Source organism: Molothrus ater, chromosome W (genome assembly GCF_012460135.2).
Source record: "Molothrus ater isolate BHLD 08-10-18 breed brown headed cowbird chromosome W, BPBGC_Mater_1.1, whole genome shotgun sequence".
In the NCBI taxonomy this organism is placed as follows: domain Eukaryota; kingdom Metazoa; phylum Chordata; class Aves; order Passeriformes; family Icteridae; genus Molothrus; species Molothrus ater.
Window position 1 is genome coordinate 4,630,987 of NC_050510.2, and position 16,319 is coordinate 4,647,305.

The 16,319-nt window shown below is 42.5% G+C and overlaps 1 protein-coding gene across 1 annotated transcript; it reads right to left on the bottom strand.

The window, feature by feature from the left end:
- Positions 1-4,796: 4,796 nt before the first annotated feature.
- On the bottom strand, positions 4,797-13,587 carry LOC118701527 (ATP synthase subunit alpha, mitochondrial-like). The gene is made up of 12 exons (XM_036406182.2): positions 13,437-13,587; positions 12,289-12,367; positions 11,049-11,218; positions 10,111-10,284; positions 9,865-10,031; positions 9,570-9,718; positions 8,777-8,928; positions 8,422-8,646; positions 8,207-8,314; positions 7,521-7,665; positions 7,144-7,294; positions 4,797-6,766 (listed from the first exon to the last, which is right to left on the bottom strand). The coding sequence occupies exons 1-12, from the start codon at positions 13,494-13,496 to the stop codon at positions 6,685-6,687; spliced, it is 1,662 nt and encodes a 553-aa protein (XP_036262075.1). The 5' UTR covers positions 13,497-13,587; the 3' UTR covers positions 4,797-6,684.
- Between the last annotated feature and the right edge of the window lie 2,732 nt (positions 13,588-16,319).

Sequence of the window (16,319 nt, forward strand, 5' to 3'; positions counted from 1 at the left end):
ATTTCCCAGAGGGTTGCAAATTTCCTTGCCCTCTTGGGGGTGACACACAAAATGGAGATTCCTCATTCCTCAATGGGCCAAGCCATAATTGAAAGGGCCCATGCTTCACTGAAGCGTCTTTTGTTACAAAAGAAAGGGGGAATGACGAATGCTACCCTGGCAAAGCAATTACAGAAGGCATTGTATGTTTTTAACTTTTTTAATTGTTCCCTCATGGATCCTAACCTTCCAATTGTAAGACATTTTGGCAATAACTCTCAGTTAGAAGTCAAACAGAAAGCCCCAGTCCTTATTAAGGACCCAGAAACAGGTAAAATCATGGGACCTTATCCCCTTGTCACATGGGGAAGAGGTTTTGCTTGTGTCTCCACAGAAAATGGCCCGAGGTGGATGCCAGCCAAGAACATGAGACTTTTCAGAGAATTCTTGCATACCTCTCCTGAGGATCCTGATCACCCTGGCACTTCCCCCCTGGTTTTGCCCACTTCACCCCCATCTTTGCCTTCTCAGACAGCTGAGTCCAGATCCACTGAGAGACCGCAACCACCCTAACCAGCTTCTACCTGACCCAAGGGGACTCATTGACTTCTCACCACTTCACAAGCTGCAGGGTCAACTCGTTCCAGAGATAGTAGAAGCTCTAACATAAGAACAAGTCTCTCTCTGAGAAAAACGGCAGAGACAGAATGAAAGGAGGCTTGGACTTACATGTGAAAATAACCCTATTCCTTGTTTTATTTGCAGAGACTCTTCCCACCAAGCATGGACTTTGTGTTTGTCATAAGTGCCAGAAGAAGCGGCATTGCAAATCAGAATACCAGCATGGTGATTGCCCACAGTGTGATCCTTTGCGCTATTCTTTTGGTGATTGTGTAATTTTAAAATTGGTTTGTGAGAAGGAGCATGGCTGGCTTCCACATCAGTATTTTTGGGAGCCGGATCTGCCTTCTCACACTGGTCCTTCTGGTAGGACTCCTTCTTGATGAAGGAGAGGTGGTCACAATGCCACCCCTTCCAGAAGGTAATGTGTGGCTTACACTCTCTTAAGCTTTAAATGAATCTATGTTGTGCCTATCTATGACTTCCCCAGGTGATCCTTTCTAGACTTGCCTAGGAGCCATGCCTTTAGGAAAAAGTGAATGGGATGCTGCCATAGTTGAGACGATCATGGCTGAGACAGAGACAATACAAAACAACACACTCCATTTTCAGAAGGCTTCAAACCTGGTTTTATTATAGCATGCATGCTTTTTATACATTCTTAAAAAACTCCTAAATTTACACTTTACTCATTGGTCAGAAGAGACAAACAAAGTGCTTATTGTAATAGAGAGCTGCAGGTTTCTCTTATTTATCCTTCTCTCTTTCTTGGTTTCTATGTCAACAACCTTGGTAGGAAATTCTTTCAGGGGTAAACATGGATCCTCTTATCAGACTTCTCTCTGGCTCACAGAAGTCGCTGTAAAACCTCTTCCACAGGATGCCTTATACAACGAGACAACGCACAGGGATTGTACCACCCCAGGTCAAATTGAGCCAGTGTGGTGGTGCAATGATAAGTATCACAAAAAGACTAATAGGCCAGCTAGATGGTATTTTGCTAATGACAGAGGGTTAGGGGTAAATAAAGTTTCTGACTTTTTTACTCTTTCCCTACCACCTCAAGAATTGGACATTTTTGGATAAACACAGTCTTTTGCGTGTTTCTTTCTAAATCATGCTAGTGGACCCTTTGCTGATAAAAGATTCAGCCTTGATGTTTCAGGCATGGGAATTTATGCCAATGCTTCTGCCTAGTGTAATCATACCCTGCCTCAGCCAATTTTACCTGGAGTGGCTTCTATTGGATTAATAGACAATATATTTTTGATATGTGGAAATAGAGCCTGGAAAGGAATACCAGGAAGGGCTATGGGAGGCCCTTGCACTTTTGTGCGACTGACCATGTTTCACTCCTTCCGGGAAAACTTACCATTTTTACACAGATTGGTGCGAGGAAAGCGTAGCACACACACATATAGCCCAGGTTGCGATAACATCAAATCCTGGAACACTGGAGCCTGAGTGTTTGCCTCAATTATTCCATCTATAGGCACGGCACATGCATTAAAAACCTTAGATAACTTTGGCTGCTGGCTTGCAAAGCAAACTAATGCTACTAGCTCTGCTTTAACAGGCTTATTAACAGATGTTGATAGTGTGAGACATGCTACACTGCAGAATAGAGCTGCAATAGATTTTTTGCTTTTGGCGCATGGACACGGTTGCAAGGGTTTTGAAGGCTTATGCGGCATGAACCTTTCTGACAACTTTTGGTCTATTCATGCTTACAGGCTCTTTGAGATAGTGTAACCAAATTAAAAGTAATAGATTATAGCAATTGGCTTGGGCACATACTTGGGTGATGGGGGCTTACTGGCTGGTTTAAACACTTAGCTAAAAAAGGAATTTTTATTTTAGCCATATTATTACTTATGATGATCTGTTTGCCATGTGTCTTGCAATGTGTTCAGAGACTGATCAATCCACAAAGAAAATTTTAATGGTGGAAAATAAAGGGGGAAATGTTGGAATACAGCTAGAAAGTCGAGCTGGGAGCACTGTCCAGCTCATGACAGAAGTGGATATGTTAGCATTAGTAGGCCGCAAGCCTTGGCAACAGAAAGCAGAACTTTGAAGAAGGAGTGAAGAAGTTAGCGGTGTGCTTGGTACAATGTACTTAGTAAGCAGAAATTATGTAAGATTTCACATACCTGTGCTAGTCTGTACGAGGCTTTGAATTAAGCAGTGTTACCTAGTTACATAAATGTTATAGTTGTGATATTTTTAGTTACAGCTGAAAAGGTATATCAGCTCAGCTTTGCAAATCAATAAATGGCTTCATGTGTGCAAACCATGGAGTCCACATCTCTTTCGTCAATTGCCGTCAGTGCACTGTTGCAGATGGGTGAGATCAGGAGGAACACAATGTACCAGCATTGGCATGCCATGGGAGAAACTGACTAGTGATAGCTGAACTCAATTAACCAACACAGTTTCTCAAAGGAAATGCAGAGCAGAGGATGAGCAACACAGCCAGCAGCTGCACGGCCATGCCCATACAACCTGCAGTGCTTTCCCCAGCTGGCTTGGCATGGGGTTGCCAGATTATTTTAGAAAGGTTTCATGGAATTGCAGAATTGTTTAGGTTGGAAAAGACCTCTAAGATCATTAAGTCCAACCATTAACCCAGCACAGCCAAGCCCACCACTAAACCATGTCAAGTGCCACATCTAAACATCTTTTAAATCCCTACAGGGATGGTGACTCCACCACTTCCCTGGGCAGCCTGTTCCAATGCCTGACCACCTATTCAGTGAAGAAATTTATCTAATATCCACTCTAAACCTTCCCTGGCGCACCTGGAGGCCATTTCCTCTTGTCCTGTCACTTGTTACTTAGGAGAAGGGACCAACTCCCACCTTGCTACAACCTCCTTTCAGGTGGTTGAAGAGCACAAAAAGGTGCCCCTGAGCCTCCTTTGCTCCAGGCTAAACACCCCCAGCTCCCTCAGCTACTTCTCATAAGACACAACCCTCCTTCACAATACAGATCCTGCTCTTACTCATAGCTTATTATGGGCTGCTGACCAAGAGAAGAGGCCTGGTAAACAACCACTAAACAGTGCTAAAAGATGAAAGCAGCTGAGATAGGATACTGTGCTGGAAAGCCTGAGTCACACTTGCTGTCCATTTTAACATGTGGATAGCTAAAACAGTACAGTAATCTAAAAAATAAAGCATTTTCCACTTACTGAAACAAATCTGCTTAATTGTAACCTGAGGCTAATTTAAACCAGACTAACCCTGTCCACACTCCCAAGAAGGCACAAGCCATCAATACGAATCCACACCATCATGGCCTAAAGGGCTTACAACAGCTGACTTCCCATGGCCTGCCTACTCTACCATGCCAGCTCTCCCCAGAAAGATGTCTGACACTCCTGGGCTAAAAATAAGTTCTTTTGTTTCCTGTACTGAAGAGCTCACACTCCAAACTCTCAGGCCATTAACAGATTGTCCTGGTTCAGGGCAAATTTTGGAGAGAACCCCCCCAAAGGGGCTCCTGTAGGAAAGCAGATTCAATCGGCCCCTCTCCCCAACCAGTCCAGGAGAAAAATACCTTCTTGGAGAAAAGTGGAAAAACCTGTTTATTAAACAATAAAAGCCCTTGCTGCTCCAAAAGAGATGACAAACTCAGAAAGTCCCCTCCCCAGGTTGCAGCTTGGCTCACTCAGTTTCTTATCCGTCACTCCGGTGCTGGAAATGCCATGGCCCAGGCCTGGCCCGGTGGGCCACAGATGTAAGCTGCTGGTTCTCTTCTGGGTGTTCATTCCAGAGCAGGTTTAAACAGGTCCAAAGAAAAGGGGAAAAAAACCCCACAGTCCAGGGAACTTCTTTACCTCAGCTAGATAAAACTAACTAAAAGCAAAGGAGAGCTCTGTCCCGCTGTCTGTTCATCCGCAGACAACACGGTCCAGGAGCAGGAACGTGGAGGAGTGAGTGCAGTGTCTGAAACCAAACTGCATGCTTCTTTTCTCCCCCCTTCACTCCGTGGAGCAAGTCTTAAAGGTGCAAAACTTATTATTCAGCATAAACAGAACAAGATGATTGGGGATAAAAGCATCATATAGTCAACCTAGGACACAGATGTAGCAGGTTGACCTTGGCTGCCTGCCAGGTGCCCACTAAGCTGCTATATCACTCCCTTTTCTTAATGGGACAGGGGAGAGAATAAGATGGAGAACAACCAGTGAGTGAGATAAGGCAGTTTTATTACAGTGAAAGGAAAGAAATAAGCAAGAGTCTGCACACACATAAGCTAAAGGAAAGAAAAGTCAATCTCTACTTCCCATCAGCAGTGATGTTCAGACACTTCCTGGGAAGCAGGGCTTCAGCACGTGCAATAATTCCTCTAGAAGGAAAATTCTGAAGGGTCATGAACGCCCCTCTTTCCTTTTCTCTCCCTTTAGCTTTATACATCTGAGCTGACATCATATATGGTATTGATGCCTTAGGATTTTAGCTTTTCTATTTTTCATATATTTGTAATTCTGCAATTCTTTAGTGTATAACTCTAAACTCTCTATACAGTTAGCTACTGTTTTCCCATTTTGGTCAGACAAAACACTTTCTCGCTAGGCCTGAGAATCAAGGACACCTTACTGTCTCAGGCCCCAAGAAACATAAACAAAAGTGAGTTGAAGGGAGAGCAAACTTAGGGTAAATTACTTCATTACTGGAAGCGGTAATTGGAAGATTAACCCCCTATATGTAAATGGGCCAAACTTATAAAAGTATGAAAATCTGCGATCCGTCATCCATTTTTTTGGGTGTAGCCCCTGGGGGAGGCTTCATCTGCCCGAAATGTACCTGAAGGCCCTCCAATAAAACCGCTTTTTAGTCCCTTAATTTTGTCTGGCTTCTGTTTTTAGGTAGTCACAAAAGGCATCAGTATGGAATATCATTTTGGCTAATTTGGGTCAGCTGGCATGATTGTGTCCCCTCCCAAGCTCTTGCCCACTCCCATCCCTGTGATGGGGGAAGGAATGTCAGAGGGACAGCACTACTCAGCAGTAACCAAAACACTGGCCTGTTATCAACACCCTTCCAGCTACTAATGCAAAGCATAGCACTACGAGGGCTGTGAACTTTACCTCAGTCAGACCCAGTACAACAGAGCAGATTGTTAGCCTGGAACTGACTGAGAATGCTTCTAGCAGCTTATAACACAGCAGGTTCAAACTGGGAGGCAAGATGCTCCTGTGAAGGAAGTTAACTGGGAACAGAGTGAACAGCCTCAAGAGCAGTCTTGATCACAGATAACTGCAGTACAAAAGCTCACCAAGGATTAAGGACCAAGCTCCAGTGTACCAGGTGAAGTTGAATACACCATACAAAGTAGAGCAACTTTTAACTTTTCTACATCCCAGATAGGTCTAACACTGGAATCTAATACCTCACATGGCATGCAGAAGTTGGGAAATTAAAGCAATGTTCTGGTATTATAACCTCCCTCCCACCCACTAATAATTGCTGACAGTTTACTGACAGAATTAGAATCAACTACAGCTGTCCTGAGACACAAGGACCTCAGTTCCGAGAGAACCCATCTTGCAAAAGCCAGGCCCCAGGATAGGTTTGACAGCAATTCTAAGAAATACTCTGTAACAGTATCAGGCTGTTAGAGATTCCTGTGAGGTCCAACTAGTTACCGCCTATGACAAGAAAACATAACTTGTTTTCCCAGCTGAATGCCTTTCTCAGAGATCAGCTGTCTGGCAAAAAGTATGAAAACTGCAAGAGCAATCCTCAGCTGTCACAATGAGAACTGTGGTCATAGCTCCAGAAATTAACCGCTACACCTCCTCATTCATGTAAGGGGAGTTTGATCCAGCTGGGGAGTTAAGATGCCCCCAATTTTTCAGAGTTCTTTTAAGCAAGCACATGTCACAGGGAGTCCTCCACAGTTTTAAAGGTGAAAGCAGCTAACCAGAAGGCAATCAGAATATACAAGCCTTTTTACATAGGAACTTTTATTCTCATTGAGATCTGTACATTCAAGTTGCACATACTTTCAAATCTTCTTCGACTGAACTGGAGCACTGGATCACAAGAGCCTGGTCTGTTTGGAACAGTTTTACGTTTATGCCTCAAAAGTAGCCAGGAAACTTGTGACTATTTCCTTCAACTTAGCTTCTGTCTGGTCAGAGATCTTCCCTTCAGTCCTGTTGAAAGAGTTTAGTTAAACTTCTGACACAGAAATAGATAGATGGTCAATCCCTAAGACAAAGAAAAAAGGCTTCACAGCAAACCTTCCAGTTTCTAACAAAATTAGATGAATTAAAACATTTCTGTTTGATGCATGAATTTGTACTACTAACATAAGACCCCTTCTCCATTTTAAGCATCAACTGGATTTCCTGAGAACTAAAGTCATGAAGATGTGCTCTGGACAACTGGAAGGCTGATTTAATTTCCAGTTCTGGTACAGGCAGCTTAAGGCCTGATGTTCTGGGATACACTAAATTAACAGTTCAGGGACCATTATCTGCACTCCAGCCATCAAATCAATATCCTTGGGATGAAGCAGGATAAATCATACCTGATTGTGGATAGGAGGGCCTGGTGCTGGCTCAGTACATGAGCTAGGAAAGCACTCTCAAATTTAGTAATTTTGCTGGGCTCCAGCTTGTCCAAGTGACCTCTTACACCAGCATAGATGACTGCAACCTGTTCCTCGATAGCCATGGGAACTGCAGAAAAGAGAGCACTCATGCCACCAGTAACTCTCACATCAGGACACACCAGTACTATGCAGTCCTTCCTTTGAAGATCAACTGCATATATACAACATGGTTCAAGCAAGCCTGCATTGACCATGTGCACAGAATGGACATGGTAAATGCTGCCACAAAGACCAATCTTGTTAGCACAAGAGACTAATGTGAAATGCAGACTTTTTAAGTTCAAGACACTCACCATACTGTCCTTGTTTGAGAAGCTCTGTCAGACGTACGCCACGGTTCAGCAGCTGTTGTGTAGCAGCATCCAGATCAGAGCCAAATTGGGCAAAGGCAGCTACTTCACGATACTGAGCCAATTCCAGCTTCATGGTACCTGCCACCTACAACACAAGATACAGATGAGACTGAGTTTGATCACCTTTTAAAAGTATCTAGGAGTTTGCAGGTTATCTTCAGATGACAGTTGTCACAAGACAGCTTTACTTTCTATCCCAGAAAAGTGAATCTCAAGATTCTGACAGATGATTATTTGCATTTCTAAATATCCCACTTTTTAATATAAGCATGCCTCCTTAAAACAGTAACCATTGATATTAAATCCCTAATTCCATATATGGACTAAAAGCACATGGTTAAGAGAGCATTCTCTATTTCTAGTTAGATCAGTACCCAGCTCAGGCTCAGCATACAGAAACATAATCCTACATCTTTATGCAGATACTGTTTTCCTTTCTCCCCCACCTCAATTAGAAGTAATGAAAACATCAAAGAGATCCCCAAAGTTTGTTCTTTTATAGTTTCATAACACTAAGGAATCCAAAGCTTTATCCCCTCTCTAGTCACAGCTCTTTGGAGTGAAATGGGTTGGAAGGCCTACACACTACTCATCTCTAGCAAGAGAAGCAGTAGTTTCATGCTTACCTGCTTCATAGCCCTGGTCTGAGCAGCAGAGCCTACACGGGACACAGACAGACCAACATTGATGGCTGGACGGATACCTTTGTAGAACAACTCAGTTTCCAAGAAGATCTGCAAGAGAGAGAATTGTTTTATTATCTTGGCCAGAAGCCTGGAAGCCTCCTCAGAGACCTGGCAGTAAATAACAAAGATGTGCACTGGGATGTGAAAAGTCCTACCTGTCCATCAGTGATGGAGATGACATTGGTTGGAATGTAAGCAGACACATCACCAGCCTGAGTTTCAATGACAGGCAAGGCGGTCAGAGAGCCACCTCCAAAGGAGTCATTCATTTTGGCTGCTCTTTCCAGCAGTCGAGAGTGCAGGTAGAACACATCACCTGGGTAGGCTTCACGGCCAGGTGGACGACGCAGCAGCAGAGACATCTGACGATAGGCAACAGCCTGCATGGTATAAAGAAAGCTTTCAGACCTCAGAAGCTCATTTAACATTTTGGATTTCTAAACTTGAGGTGATGTTACAGCTATAAACACCAATGTTAGACTATGAGGCCTATAAACAATGTTTCCTGACCTGCTTGGACAAGTCATCATAGATGATTAACGCATGTTTTCCATTGTCTCTGAAGTATTCACCCATGGAGCAGCCTGAATAGGGAGCCAGATACTGAAGGGGTGCTGCATCAGATGCTGTGGCAGACACCACAATAGTGTACTTCATGGCATCTGTAAAGAATTGGAGAAACACACCACTGAGTATATTACCTCACCATGCCTGTAATCAGCAAATGCAACAAACATGTGAAATAATAAGTTGCTAAAGCAAGCCCAGGCAGCACCACTACATTGTTACAGGAAAGCCCACTGTACTAAATTAACATGTTTGTTGCTCTATTACATATGCAGCCTTGGTCAACTGTTCCTGAAAAGATGCTACCATTTAATCCCTTATGTTTGGGCAGTCAAGTCTCTCCACTTAAATTTTTAACTGCCATTCACATGTACATACATATGAAACACATCAAGTCCATATAAATACTTGTAGGCCATAGCTTGTCACCAGGCCTGCCAAGAGGAACCTCTCAACTCTGCTAGGAAAAAAAAAAAATAGGCTGACTTTTCCAGAAAAAACTCAGCAGTTTTGGGACCTCAAAATAGTCTTCTAATGCGATGTAGCAAAAATAAGGGGTTGTTTTCCCCCCAGATATCTAGAAAGATTTCTTGTCCACAAAAGTAGTTCATTCATTTAATCAAAAAAGTAATTCTGTCTATACTTGCAGCTAGGAGAAGTCACAGCAGTATTCAGCATTATAATGAGAACAGGATGTTACTAGTTACCAGGCTCAACCACCTTCAAAAATCTGTACCTGCATCAGTGAGCCTCTTCACCAGCTGAGCAACAGTAGATCTCTTCTGGCCAATTGCAACATAGATACAGTACAGCTTCTTCTTCTCATCTGTCCCATCATTAAAACGTTTCTGGTTGATTATTGTGTCAATTGCAATTGAAGTTTTCCTGGGTAACACAGAGGTTGGTAAGTTAAGCTGCCTGCAGTTCTCCCAACCTCTACACAGTTTTGTATTCAGTTCTGTACATTGGTGCACACTGCACTCAAGTCTCTCTTTAAGGAAACTTTTTTGGCTTGGGCTTTTATAACTTACCCGGTCTGCCTGTCACCAATTATCAGTTCACGCTGGCCACGACCAATTGGCACCAAGCTGTCTACAGCCTTAATCCCAGTCTGCATAGGTTCACGCACAGAGATTCTGGGAATTATCCCAGGGGCCTTTAACCCAACTCTCCTACGCATCTTAGATGCAACAGAACCCTTAAAAAGAAGAAAGAAACTGTTGCAGTCTGTATCACATAGATACAAGCAGAGGTAATAAACACCTAGTTACACTTACCTTCCCATCAATTGGATTACCCAGGGCATCTACAACACGGCCCAGCAGCTCTTCCCCAACTGGAACATCCACAATGGCACCAGTCCTCTTCACAACATCCCCCTCCTTGATCAGTCTGTCATTACCAAACACAACAACACCAACGTTGTCGGGCTCCAAATTCAAGGACATACCCTAGGACAAAGGTCACATAATCCTGAGAAAACCCATACCAACATCTACAAAAACACAGTTTAATATCAATGTGATCATTCTACAGTGTAGAGTATGCCACATAATCTACCTCAATCTTATTTGTAACAATAGTCGATGTGCTGCTTTTATGAACAATGCATCTATTTCCATATTGGTTAGAGAACCTGCCTGCCTAAGCCTTCAACTTACCACATAATTATACTGCAGCAGTCTAGCATTGTCATTTATCTCTAAAAAGAACAGAAAGGATAAGCAGGATTCAAATACAACATTTATCTCTTGCCTAGAAATTGTATGAGGGAAAAACGCTAGCTTATTTCTCTGGCCAAGGCGAGTTAGGTTATAAAAATTATAAGAGCTGTTGCAGTACTCTCAGAATAGTCAGACAGCTTTTTTATTCTAATATAAGACAAGGCTGTTATTCAACAGTAAACAAAAAAGCCAGCATGAAACCAAAGAAAACAAAATCCAACAGAAGATTAGTTCTTCTACTTCCTAGATGAAGACACACAAAATTTAAGTGTTAGCCAAGAACCAGACACTGAAAGCAAAGTGTTATGAATTCAAAGAATATTTGCTTTTTGTAGCATTACATTAATTAGTTACTACTTATTAAAGTTGAAATGAAGTTTGCAAGAGGTTCATATGGGTACCTCCAAGAACAGTCTCATTCTCCTTTTCAAGTCTTTATTTTAAAAACAATATATTTCTAGGCTAAACAAACTGCTTTAGTGAAAGCTTACCTTCAATCCAGAAGAGAATTCAACCATTTCTTCTGCTTGGACATTTCTTAGGCCATACACGCGGGCAATACCATCACCAATTGAGAGCACACGGCCAGTCTCCTCAAGTTCAGCAGAAGTGTCAGCTCCCAAAATACGTTCCTCAAGAATAGAGGATACCTCAGCAGTACCTGAAAAGAGACATTTCACACCTGACTAAGCACATTAAGGCAAGATATGAATTCAGTAAGCTTGTCTTGAATTCACAGGCCAAGGTGCTCTCTCTGGTATGCCATGAAGTCTAGCAAGCAACATGCTAGATGCATAAGATAAATAACAGCTTCTGTATTCCCAGCTAAGAAAAGCAGCTTCAACACATCATTACATGACAGCTCCAATTAAAACATTGATGACTGTTTAGTTACCAGTTTCCTTCATGTCTTACACTATTGACAATCTCTCGCTCTAAAAAGAAATTAAATAATTAGTCATAGGCTAAGAACAGACATTCTCACTCCACTTGCAGAGAGGCTACTTAAACTGGAGGCATCAAACACCCTGTGATTTGCAATCCAAGATCCAAATATATTTAAAGGAACTTGATACATTTAAGAAGCAAATTGTTCAATATAAGCTGTAAAAATGTATTCTCCGTATTCCTCAAACTTGTTTGGCAGTGTACCTCCAACAACTCTTTATTTCCCCAGCCAGGAAATAGTAAATAAAATTGTGAAATTTTTATTTCCTAATACATTTAATAACCCCAAGCCACTTTGAAAATTGTATATGAACCACTATCAAAAACACAGCTATGCAAGGCCACTGTTTTCTCTAAACACCAAAATGCTAGCAGCAAAAAGTTATGCTAAAGGATAAAACACTGACAGGTCTGGGAGTCATCTGTTCCTTCATACTTTTACAAACAAGACAGAAAACTAGAACTTGAGGCTTTTTATTTTCCCAAATAATTCTGCAAGAGTTCTGAATATCAGAATAAAATAATTCTGAATGGAATCCTCACAAAGCAGGTAAACTGTGTAAACTGACATGTGACCACTCCTTGGTTTGGGCATAATCTAAAGAGTTATTAAAGTGAAGTCTGCTGCATGTGACTATGCAAAAGTTCAGTTAAATACTGTCAGTACATAAATGTCCTCAAGCATTCTGTCAACTGATACACGCACCATATTCAAATTTCCTTTTGTCTGACAGACCAAGTTCTTAAACCACACTGTTATATGAAGACCTTCCTCAGACTCACCAGTTTTCTGAAAGCATGTTTTGGAGGCATGGAGGTTTCTTGTAGCAACAAACGCTGCACCCAGGGTGTTTCTGGAAATCTAAAACAGGCAATTGCTTCAGTAACAGTAAAATTTCCTCATTCATTAAAAAAAAAAGGTTGAAAGACATTTTTGATCATGACATTTTTGATCATGAGCTTATAAATTTAACATCTCTCAGTTTTGAGTTTAGCTCCACAGCACTCCAATCACAAGTTTTAATTATGGAACCAAATCCAGCACTACTAAGCAAGGACAGCTGGTAAAAGAGATTGCTCTAAGTTATTCGCCGCATTTTTCTGCATTGCACTGCTGTCGCCACCACAGTACCACAGCAGATCCCAAAGCAACACCTCTTCTCGCTTGCCAACTTTGTGCTGAACACCAAATGCTTGGGGCAGAAAGAAATCACCATAACCCTCACGGTTCTCCACAAGAGAGAAATAATATTGTGTTTTCTAAGGGTTGGCCTTCCTAAAAAAAAAAAAAAAATAATCGGCAAAATTGCTGGTATGGCTAGAACATAGACGAGAGCAAAAATAACGACCAAAAAACCAAAACAAATCTGTGATAATAAATGCAATAAAATGTTAGAATCTTATGTCCTAAGTAAAGCTCCCAGTGCAGCTCCAGGCACCGTTAATGCTATTTCTCTGAACGCCTGGGCAGGCGTCTCCTCCGTTCACCTTCTCAAGGGACACCAGCGGGAACAGGTCGGGACAGATCTTCACACCCTCACTCTTCCCCACCAACACGGGGATGGGGGGGGGGAAACCCACTACCTGGGAAAGTTTTGCAGTGCAAATCCCTCACTTTGATTGGGATCGGGCAGCTTTCAGACATTAACCTGAACCCCAACAGCATCAAGCAACATCACCGGGGAAGGACAGGCCGTCCCCTAGACACCCCGCCCCCCATCCCCCGCCTCCACCTCCAAAGTAAGGGCCCCCTCGGTCTCTCAGCAGTAGGTCTGGCGCCGCTGACACCCAGCGCTAAGGTGAGCCCCCCATCCCAAACTCCCGAGAGCGAGAGGCCGCAGCCTCTCAAAGTCACCGCTGCCTCCAAGATGGCGGCGGCCGCCTCCCACCCACCACCTTCGCTCACTGCAGGAAGGGGAGAATGCGCTCACCAGGCCGGCCTGCCGAGGCAGGGAGCGGGCAAGGGAGGCAGCCACGCTGGTGGAGAACATGACGATAGCAGCGACAACGCCTTCAGTCAAGACCGAAGTAGACAGAAGACAAGACACAAGCCACCACTACCAGCCCAAAATGGCGGCAGCTCGCTCCGCCTCTTATTACGACGATCCCCGCCCAGGAGGCGGAGCGGGGCGAGGCCGGGAATTGCTTCCTCCGCCGGTTTTCTCAAGTGTCTCGGCGTCTTTTGCCTTTCGCGCCTCTGAGCAATGGGGGAACAGATGCATACTTTTATATATATATGCGCCCTTGAAATGTCCCTCGGCGGGCGGAAAAGGCGGAGAGTGGTGGTGGGCCGGGCCGGGGGTAGTTGGGGCAGTGACCTCTCCACCCCTTTATGCGAGCTGTGAGTGCTTGCACTCCTGACCGCCCGTCTCAATGTAGCAGCTGCGCAGTAGAAGAAAAATGTGGTAGAGAAGTGCTGGCATCTCGCCTAGGCTCTGTGTGAAAAACGCCAATCACTTGTTTTTAAATTTTTAAAAGTTTAATAGTAATAAAATGGTTATAAAAATAGTAATATAATTAGAGTAATAAAAATTTGGACAATTAGGATTAGGACAACATGAGACAATAAAACCAAAGAGTTACGGACAGTCCGGGTACCTTTTTCTGGGCAAAACAAGCCCGAAAAAGGACACACATTAACAGAGGATTAACTCTTAAAAGCAATAGCCCATTGCATATTCATACATCTCAGACATGATGCATAACTTCCATTCAAACAAAGGATTCTGTCTGGTAAGTGTCAACTTCTTCCTCTGAATCCTGATGCCGTCTCCAGGACTGAGTGAGGCGGCAAGAAGTTTCTTCTGATAATGGAGCAATAAATTCTCTTTCTCTGAAACATTTAGGTGTCCCGTGGCTGCTATCTGGTGCGAGTACCTCATTCCTGTCTTTAAAAAAAAATCCCACATACATAGTTTATATTTTAACTACAAAAGTTAGATTTTAACTACAAAACTACATTTACCATGCTATTAAAATGTTAATACAGCTCTACTAATCAATACAACATAATACATATAGTAAATATCTGCATAGAGCCATATTATATGCAATTTTCACAATCCTCCCTCTTTTATAATTAATTTGGCTTGAGCAGTATTCATGGTTTTCTAGCCTTCATTAGTCACTCATTTTCTTCACAAATCAATCTCACTTCTCTGAAGGGGTCTTCTATATTATTTTGTTTCTTTAACACCATAATCCTTTGCACCGTGTTTGTCATAGCCAACTTTTGATCCATGGTCACTAATTGCATACCTTGGACTACACTGGTGATGAGCCGAATGAAACAGGGGATCAAACAAGCAAGAAATATTAGACCAGCTGTAGTGCATAAAAGGAAGAAGACTAACTTTTTCCATCATTCTATTCCCAACATGTTATCCCATCAGCTAGTATTTAGCACTGATTCCCACTTTTGAACCGGTACATGGGTGATTTTTCTGATATCATTGACTATATCCAGGACAGCATCCCCATTGTCATCTATTTTTAAACAACAATCTGATGTATTGAATTTTCTACAAACACCCCCTTCTTCATCTAATAGATAGTCTAAAGCCAACCTATTCTGATACACGGTCACTCTCATTTGGGTTTGTTGCCTTGTTATTAATTCCATTGCCCGACCAGTTCTGTTTGTTATTATCTCTACAGCGGCTTGCAGTCTTATAATATGATTTAGCATTTAAATTGGGGTCCAATTTCTCCAACTCCCATCTTGTGCCCAGGTGACTGGCCCATATGTTTCCAATATGCATTTAGGGGACCATTCCTCATCTCCCCATTTTTGGAATCCTCCAATCAAATCTCTTTTGTTTCTCTTTAGATCCTCATAAACTGGTATCCCTAATTGATCCCCATCATGTCCTGGCAAAAGAAAAAATCCTGGCTGTATGATTCCCAGAGTGCAGCTCCCTTTCCACTGAGAGGGGAGTTTTGGGTATGCTCTTTTTCCACATATCCAAAATAAGCCATCTGGAGCTTTCCAATAGTCAAACTTTTGCTGATCTATATTCTCCCAAAATTTGGAAATTTCTGGGATGCCAAAGTAAGGATTTTTGCCTGTATCATTATATTGGAAAAGTCTGATTTTATTATCATACTTACAATTTCCTTTTTTTACTTTTTCCCGGGTCCAGTACATGGTTGGTTATTCTGGGACCCACCATACAGAAGTTCTGTTACTAACCTTGCATCTTTTACAGGGAGTTTTTCCTACTTCATGAATGAACTTTTTCCCAGTGTACCAGAGACATTCTTCCCCTATGACTACTGAACTCAAAATCCACCCCTCTGGTCAATTTTCTCCACTTATACTTGTTTGGTTCCACTTAAGGAGCTCAATTGGGCCTAAGCTGCTGCCTTTCCGTGGCCATTCTTCTGCCATCAAAGCCCCTCCACAGACCCAACAATTGGTTATGTTAAGTTCTCAACTTATTCTTTCCCCCCATTCCACAAACTGGTTTTTACCCATCCTTGAGATACCTATTTCTTTTTCTAATTGCTGTTCAAGTTTCGTTTACAAATTGTCAGTTGAGATTGTCACAGGTTTAGGTGGTTGTACTGGCTTAGTCTTTGTGTTTATCAATTGCTAAATCTTGTGCTTTGTTCCCAATAACGTAGGTGAAACAAATCAATCTCTCCCCTTTTGGGCATTGACTTCCCATCCTGTTGCCACTTGTTCCTAAGTTCTCTGCAATCCAGTACTTTTTCCCATTGTGCATGCAATTACCTAATTTGGACGGGTTATAACAGTGACTGTTGACATGAGTGTGAGAAATAAAAAAGGAACCTCGATGTCTTCCCATATA